Here is a 9610-nt window from a genome sequence, read left to right on the forward strand (position 1 = left end):
TTCCAGGACGCGTACGAACCCTGATTACTGAATAATAATGATTACATCAAAGACTGATGCAGTCCTTATTAATATATGTAGGGGGTGAGAGTTTTGTTCCAAGGCTTGTTTTATACATAAAAATCTGGAAAACAAACAATAGTATAATTATTGAGATTGTAAATCGATGGGAAGGAAAGTGGAAAAAAAAAGCCAATGCGACTATAGCATGTGGACTACAAAGATATCTACACTATAGCATGCGGACTACAAAGATATCTACACTATAGCGTGCAGTCTACAAAGATATTTGCACTATAGCGTGCGGACTACAAAGATATTTACACTATAGCGTGCAGTCTACAAAGATATTTACACTATAGTGTGCAATCTACACAGATACATCATCACCATTCTAATGATTCACTAAAACATAATTTCTTGCTAAATAATTTATATCTGTCCATGTTTTTGTTCAGCAAATAATAATAATCTAATAAGTTGTGCATTCCAAAAGAGAACCTTAAATTTAGGTTATAATTGTGCTAATTTTGACTGTTGGAATTTATTTCATTCTGATTATATTTGCCACAAAAACATATTTAATGGTATTTTGTACCTTATTAGTTTAAGTGTTATTTATAATAAATGGCATCAATTGCAAATAAATGAAAGCTAAAATGGCAATGATGATAATATCTGTGTAGACTGCATGCTACAGTGTAAATATTTTTGTGGACCGCAAGCTATAGTAGCACCTGTGAAAATCCATATCAATTGAAAGTTAATTATACAAATCAAGCAAGTTGATGTAATGTAACTAAATATTGGTCATTCACATTCAAAATTCTCAATACCACATGATATTATATTTGTTAACTGAAGCTGTTTTGCAAAAAGAATATTTAGGTTATGCCAAGTAATAACTATAAAAACATTGTGTTCTTACTATTATAAATAAACTAAATTTATATGTAACAAATAACAAAATTCAAAAACTATACATAAAAAAGTGTGTGAATTTACCTTTACTGTAGGATATGTTTTGTTTGAAGTGGTGCTACTCTTCCCTGTTAAACCACCATGTGATCCTTTTTCACTTTTATACCGATATCTTATACTGTTTGTTGGTTGTTCAATAATTTTAAGAATCGCTTGGTTCTCTGTAAGGAATTGGTAAAACAGATGTATACACTGAGTTTGCTTAAACAATACACACACACATATCTATGTGTACACACACACACACACACATATATATATTTATGTATACACACACACACACATATATATATATATATATATATACAAACACAAAAAAAACAAAAAACAATGTATCTGATGATTAGCTCAAGTGACTTATTTGAATTAGAGCTGGGTGATTAACTTAATCAATTATCAATGAGCATCAATTACATCAATTAGTATCATGAAAATAATCATCTAATCAAACTTAGTATTTCCAGTTATTCAAATATTGCCATTATGATCTCTATTATTTTAGATTAATTCTCTGTTTAGCTTAATAATTAGTCACAACTCATGAAAATAGTCAGTTATCTGAATTTCATGTCTTGTGAGAATAATCAGTCAGTAATGTAACTGATTATTGAGCCTGTCAATCAATTATTAAGTTCTACTTTTTACCCAGCACTAATTTAAATAAGATAACACTTCAACTTTCAACACTTTCAAGTTCAATTTAATTTAATTTTTAGAATCCTTATACACTTGTGCAAAATTATATAAAATTAAGTGGATGTATTAATGTTGGAATATTTTATTTGGAAGTGGTTTTTATTCAGTGGAAGCTTAATTGTAACAAGTAAAATTAATAGAGAATGTCATTTTTATCAAGTGATACCTTTCATATTACAACTAAAAACTTTTTTCTTAATAGATGAATAAATGAAATACTGCACATTATAAAAGCAAAAATACCAAGTTTACAATAATATGAAATCTATTAGCTAAGAGGAGGATTTTGATTTTATTGAACTACAGGGTGGGAAGAAAGTTTGAGCACTCCCTTATTTAAAGCTCATGCTACCAATTTACTTTTTCACATTTTAGTATTGATTGTGGCAAGGGAACAAAAAGAAACAATTGATACTTTAAAACAAAAAAATTGTTGGAAGTTTCACTAAGGTCACCCCTAATATGCTAAGGAGGATGTCACATCGCACCTGGAGACGTATCATCGTATGTCATGACAATGAAGGCCAACATTCAGACATTTTGGATTATTAATCAAACCTTTTGTTTCTCTGTGTAAATATGATATATGTAATAAATTCTTTCTTTCATGTCCACTATCTTTATTTCAGAGAGGTGGTGCCCAGACTTTTTGCCTACACTGTACTTGCTATACGTTCTTATTGATGCAAAAAAACAAAGGGAAAAAATCAGTCTTTTAGTTAAAAAATATAAAAATTCACAGGGTTTTATGCTTGTGTTAACTGCAAAGAAATCAAATAAAAAACAATAAAGATTGTATAACAGATTCCAAAAAATGATGGTACGATGTGGCTAAACAATTTTGACTAGAAATGCATTGAAAAATTTGGTTATGAAAAACGTTTAAAATGTTTTTTTTTCAAATGCACGTAGGAGAATGATGTTGGCAACTTTAAATCAGAACTTCAGGGGTTTAGGAATAGAAATAGATATGTGGCTTTTTCATGAGTAGTTCCCTCATAAAATGTGTGGTAATGAATTGCTTAGCAGGATCCAAGGTTTAAATGAAAGATGATTATCAGGTGTTGCTTAGAACAATAAGGTTCTGGTTGGACCTGTGAAATGGTTTTCAGGGTAAGGGTGAAATACATGCTAGAGATTGGCTTCAGTTAGGCAAGTTGTTCAAGAAAGCTGTGAATATATTCATTAAAGAAACTGATAATAAACAAATTGATAGGATACCTACAGCAACAAGGAATTTAGAAAAAAGAAAATTCACAGCATAAGTTAATAGTTTTAAAAGTCAAATTCACATTTAAACATAGTAGAATTAAGAATAAACTAAACTGCTATTATTCTAATGTTAGGAGTATTATGAAAAAAAATAGAAGATTGCAAAGCTCTAGTTGAATGGAAGACTATTATAAAATGAAAATTAGTGAAAGTTAGATTAGTTTGAATTATATTGAAAATGGGAATTATTTTTAAATTCTAGGTTACCTGTTATTTTAAGGTGACATTTTTTAAAAAGTGAGTGGAGTGGTTCTTTATATCAAGAATGAACTTTAGCCTGTTAGGAGTGAATGCAAAAAATGGTAGTCAAGAGGATTAATCTATGTGGGTTACAATCAGGGGTTTATTACAGTTCATATGATCAGAGAGAAGAGGTAAACAAGAAGGTCTAGGGTTGCTACTAATAAAATACTAAGGTAATAATCAAGGAAGACTAATTTTAAGCACACTGACTAGAATTGTAAGGAGTAAAATATTTGAGGTAGGTTTCTTGAAGTGATTCGGGATGATTTTCTACACAAAATGGTACTTTAGATTTACCACTAACTACTATAATGCAGATGTCATTGCAATACTTGAAGGAAGGTAACATTTGAGGTGATGGTCATTGCATAATTAGTTTCAATGTTTTGTAGACGTTGAGATAAAAAGAAATGAAATGTTGGTTCCTAATTTTCTAAAAGCCAAGTATGAAACCATGAGAAAAAAAATTATCATCAGCATATGTGTACATTTAGTTAACCCTTTCTGGACTAGGGGAGTGGGAGATGTTGTTGTTGGCTTATAGTGTAAAAGTGTATGTTATGGGAAAGCAAAACCTTGCAATGGGGATTGGGCTCTTAACCCATTCACTGCAGCTGGTACATATCTTTCCCAATGCACTGGGAAATGTATGTCCCAGCTGCAGTGACAGGGTTATTGGATGCTGAAAGTTGTTGTTTTTGAAGATTATGAAATGGCCGAGCTTTTAAATTTTCTTTTCTGTTTCTACAAGAAAAGATATTTGCAATATTTCTGATCTTCAGCATTCAATGCAAGATACTGGAAATGACCTGGCCCATGTAGATATTATTCCCTTGGAGGTAAGTAGAAATACTGAAATAAAAGCAGATACTGCACTAGGATCAAATGGCTTTTCCCCAGAGTCTTGATAGGTAAGTCTTTCTCTTTCATTTTCAATAGGTCAACATAGAGTAGGCAGGTGTCATGAACACTGAAGAGTTACTTTGTTACTCTAATTTTTAAGAGTGGAGATAAGATGCAACAAAAATCATAAAGCAGTAAGTCTAATATATATTGTAAGAATTGTAAGAGTTTGATTAAAGAAGCTTTACAAAATCATTTAGTGAAATGTCATAAATGAAGCCATCATAGATTCACCAAAGGAAAATCCTGCCTTACTCATCTGTTCTTTTTTTTTTTTAACTTTACTTTTCTAAACAAAGGAAAGTGTGGACTTGGTGCACTTAGATTTATAAAAAGCTTTTGATAAGTAGCTATACAAAAGATTGGCTAAGAAAATCACATTGGTATGGATTGGAAAAAAAAAGTCTAGTTAACCACATTGTCAAGTGATTGGTTTTGTTTTTTTAAATTTTGTGCAAAGCTACTTGAGGGGTATCTACACTAGTCATCCCTAATTTATAAGTAATATACTAAATGGAAGGCAACTAGACAACACCACCCATCACCAATTCTTGATTTTTTCTAAACAAATAGTTGGATAGACAGTCAAATTATAAATGCCTCCAAAGATAAAAGGTCAAGTAAATTCTCTGAAATTCACACCCACAATCTGCAGATTGCAAATCAAGTGCCTTAACCACTAATTTATTCCAGACCTCTGGTGGTTGCATGGAAGAAATCAAAAGGTTGTTATTGATGGAATTGAGTCAAACTGGATCTTTGTTACTAATCATAGTGCTTGCACCTTTGTTCATTCTTATTTATGTTATTGATATTGGGCTTAGGGGCATAACTATCAATTTAGTAAAGTTTCCTGACAACAAACTTGAATATTTCTAGTTTTATTGTTGTACAAACACACATACATCAAATGCTAAGTTTGGCTCATATTTGACAAATGACTTTTAATTATAGTAAGTGCAAGATAATGCCTTCGATTCACACATTTAATATCTTGAGTGAAGAAAAGAATCTTGGCACTGTAAAGGATAAGTCAGGCCATCAAAGCAGTGTTCTGTTGTTATTAGTACATACATTATTTACAAGTCAAGAGAGGTAGCTATCTTTATACAAATAACTAGTTACACATCACTTGGAAAACTGTATAACTTTGCTTTCTTTATGTAAAAAAAAAAATATTGACTTACTAGAAATTTCTTTTTGTGAGGTACCTTATCAAACAATGCAAGTGTGGGGAAATGTTATTAAATTGGATAGAAAATTGGCTCAAGAGAAGAAAGGAGAGAGTAGTAATAAATGGAGTTAGATCTGACTGGATCACAGTTACAAACGGTGTGGTGTTTGTGATTTATATTAATGATACTGACTGTGGAATGTCTAACAAAATTTTGAAGTTGGCAGATGACATTAAGATTTTTGGGGTGGCTAACTGTATGAAAGATGCTGTAAACTTACAGGGAGATTTAGATCATTTGATGCATTGGGCCAATATGTGGTAGATGATGTTTAACTACCCAAAATGTAAGGTAAATAAACTTGAAATAAGACCCTTTGTTCTGCTGAAGAAGAATAGTCAACTATTTGAAAGTGCTCAAGTTTTGGGTCTTATTTTAAGTTTATTACACTTTATATGTGATCCTTTGTGCTAACTATTTTATCAAAATGTAAGGTTTTCATATAGGTTTTCAAATTATTGTTACTATTGTATGTGAATACTTAAATATTTTGGTTGAAGAAAAAGATCTTGGTGTGATTGAAAAAATCACTTAAGTCATCTAAACAGTGTATTGTACCTAGCAATAGGGCTAATATGATCTTAGATAGCACCTACAGAAACACTGAATATAAGACAAGGGTTATTATTGTTTCACTGTATAGATCACTTTTAAGGCCTCAGTTAGAGCACTGTGTACAGTTTTGGGCTCCCTTCCTCAAGAAGCACATTGAATTGTAGAAGGTTCAGAGAAGAGCCACTAGGATGATACCTGGGATAGTGGGATTGTCATATGAGCAGCGATTAAAATCTCTAAACTTGTTTTATCTGGAAAGGAGAAGGGTCAGAGGGGATTTGATTGAGATGTTTAAGATTATTAAAAACTTTGAGTTTATCAGTGAAAACAATAGGACAAGGGGTCATAAGTTCAACTTTTGGCAGCATAGAAATCGTCTGCAGTTTAGACAGTGTTACTTTTCAAACAGGGTGGTTGTCTTCTGGAATGAGCTGCCTTCAGGGGTGGTATAGGCAGGGAAGTTAACTGAGTTCAAGAAAAGATTGGATTAATACATGAGTAGTAAGGGGTGGTTATAGTTGAGAGCTGGAAGGGACATCCTTGATGAGCTAATAAGCTCCTTTTTGTCCCTTTAAAATTTTATGAAATTTATGAAATGGTTCAGAACAAGGGCTATTAAACTGATTCTGGGAATGGGAGGGTTATATTACAGTAACATATTAAGATTATTTAACTTATTTTCTCTTGTAAAAAAAAAAAAGGGGGGGGTAAGAGGTGATCTCACTGAGGTTTAATAGATTGTCCATTGAATCAAAGGATAATGGCCTCTTATTTCTTTGTGCTATATTCTGTAAATAAAAGAATGAGAAGACACAAGATCTGACTTATGGAATGACCTGCTGTTGGCAGTAGTGGAGACGAGTACTTATTCTTAGAGTTTAAGAATTTAATTATATTTTCCTAAAAAGTAAAGGACGTATTATATTCTTACTTTTCCTAGGAGGATGTGTAAGGACAGTCTTGAATGAACGAATACCCTCTTATTATATTATTCTTTGAAAAAGCTTACAGATCTAATAGCAACTTAACTTTAAACAATATTTTTCAGTATTTTGAGAGTTGCAAAATGTACAGTGATTGGAAAATTGCAAGTGTAATCACTATTTTCAAGGAATGATATATGAAATTATGAGCCTAGATTGACTTTTGTTGTTAGCACTCCACTTCTCCATACATGGACATCCTAGTGTAAATTTATCTTGACTTTCAGATACTGATAAGGCGCTAGATAAGAAATTAATTACTGAACTGGATGCATACAGAATTATTAGAAAAATTAACAGGTGAATGCTAATTTGAATAGAAGATATAAGGCAAAGTGTTCAGTGTTCAGAAATATTTCTATTTAAAAAAATGTGATTAGAGGTGTACCTCTAAGGCTTTTTTTGTGAAACCAATGTTCTTTTTATGTATTATTTATGACAGTAGGAGAGCAAAATACAAACATTTTTTGATAAGTTTTACACTCCCTCCAATAACAACAACAAAAATTGAGGCTCTTAGTGCTTTTTCTGAAATCCTGAGTGGATCAAGAGACAGTAAGAAAAAATATACTTGTCCAGACCAGCACAAAAGGTTTGAAGATCAACAGAAAAAAATATGCACATAAAATATATACTGATTATTTGTTCTTGTTAATGAACATAGCAAATAAAGAAATACATTTATTACATGATATAAATTTTTCTTAGTGTGTAGTTCACCAAGAATAAATATTCTTCCTAGTTTTCAAAAATGTCAAGGAATAATGTTGAGATTTTTAAATTCATAAAGAATGATTTTTTTGGAAGAAAATAAAATTTACCCCTGTATTGCACTTTGTAAATTTGTAATACGACTACTTTTTTATTTTCTTTCAAAATTTAATAAGCAAAAACGAAAATTTAAAAATGCTTACAATCATTTGGAACTCTAAGATCAATAAAAAATGAGTGTAAGTAAATAATTTTATCCATTTAGAGTACTAACAATATCATGTTTTGCCATATTTCCATGAAACAAAATTGTAAAACTGTTAGCTGTATTCAGGCTTAATAAGTAGCATAGGCGTTTTTTGGGAAAAGTAAATAAAAAAACCATTAAATATTACACCAAACAGTTTAGTTAACTTTTTTAGACGTATATATTTTTAATTTGCAAAAAATGTTGAAATGCTGGAAAAAGCCAACTGTTATGAGAATGTTTCCTCTATTCAAATACAGTTTTAGTGATTGGGCTAAATCATGGAAGTAGCTACCTAAAACAAAACCTTATTTTAAATTGAAATTTTCTTCCAAAATATCACAGCTTCCCTCATCTTTTAACTTATTTCTATGAATTTAGTTTAAGCTATCTCAAATGAAATCATTTTAAATTTTCCAGAAGCCTTATTATTCTCGAAAATTTAACAACCAAACTATGAATCAGGGACCTTTTTGTTGAATAGTTTTCTAAATAAAGCTTTCTAGTACTCTTTTTTTTTTATACTTTTGAATACAGATTTTAACTCCTTGTAATATATAGGGTCTGAATTGCCCACAAGTGTGGCTATATTTTCACCAGCTTACAAGCTATGAAGGAGTAAAACGCATACACACCTACATCTAAATTCCCAAATAAAGCAATATAGTGGACACACAAGGTCTGGTTCCTTGGCTTGTTTTGAATTTTGCACAAGGCTACACGAGGGCTATCTGTGCTACCTATCCCTAATTTAGCAGAGAAAGACTAGAGGGAAGGAAGCTAGTTATCACCACCCACTGCCAAATCTTGGGCTATTCTTTAACCAACAAATAGTGGGATTACCATCACATTATAACACCCCCACATTTGAAAGGGCAAGCATGTTTGGTGGGATGAACAGCTCTATAAAGATGAGGAATGCACAACAAAGCTTACTTAACACTGTATGGTGGCTTAGTGTGGTGCCTGACAATCATGATATGGCCAACATGAACATTTTGTGCAAGAGGAACAGTCTAGCCAATCCCCTAAACTCTGTTTTTCATGACTGAACACAACTGAGATGAAAGTTCTTTTAACATTTTTTTTTTTTAGGTTTAACAGATTGAGCCATTTAACTGATATACGTTTTTAACTTTATTACCAGAATCTGAGACACCTCTCTGTAACCCACACAATCCCCCAAATTCAGTCTCATCGAATCACACACTTGGTGATAAGTATACATGACATTTGGGGTACAGTTCATCCCTAGACTTTAGCCCATCCAAAGAAATCTATCCAATTTTGTTGTTACAACACCCAACAATACGTAAACATTTTCATTAAAGTTTATAATAATTAGCATACATATACTTCTCAGGTTTCCATATATGTATTTAAATGTGTAATAATCTGAAAAAGATTTTTAAAAATGTTTCCTTACTTGAGCTTAAACCTACAAGTTAGCTCAGTAATGTCCTAAAATTGATGATCTACTAAATATGGTATATGTAACAAGATTTGAAGTTCAACCCAGACAATTTTTCACGTGGATCTTTATAAAACTATTGTTGCGTCATAGAGTCACGTGACTCGCTGACCGCAACGTTTCTAGAACTATCATGTACTTTGTCGAATGTTCAAGTTCTTACTAGAAATAGGGTACGCTGGTATATAAAAGAAGGTAAGGTAATGTGTGGATAGATAGTGAGTAATTGAACTGCAGTCACACGGTATTGTTGAAGTTAACGTTCGTTCATTACAGTGTTGTTTTAGCGCGAGTATTGAGATTAAGTGTATCG

The 9610-nt window shown here is 31.7% G+C and overlaps 1 protein-coding gene across 2 annotated transcripts in view; it reads right to left on the reverse strand.

The window, feature by feature from the left end:
* The window catches only part of LOC106457034 (nuclear factor NF-kappa-B p105 subunit-like), a 117665-nt gene that overhangs the window by 105249 nt on the left and 2806 nt on the right, over window positions 1-9610 (reverse strand). For both annotated transcript variants that reach the window (XR_002610058.1, XM_013916418.2), the window contains exon 2: window positions 1006-1142. Coding sequence is in view for 1 of the 2 variants with exons in the window: in XM_013916418.2 (XP_013771872.1) it covers window positions 1006-1142 (137 nt within the window). In the remaining variant the exon portion in view is untranslated. The remainder of the gene's footprint in view (window positions 1-1005; window positions 1143-9610) is intronic.

The sequence above is a fragment of the Limulus polyphemus genome, unplaced genomic scaffold (assembly GCF_000517525.1).
Source record: "Limulus polyphemus unplaced genomic scaffold, Limulus_polyphemus-2.1.2 Scaffold283, whole genome shotgun sequence".
NCBI classification, from domain to species: domain Eukaryota; kingdom Metazoa; phylum Arthropoda; class Merostomata; order Xiphosura; family Limulidae; genus Limulus; species Limulus polyphemus.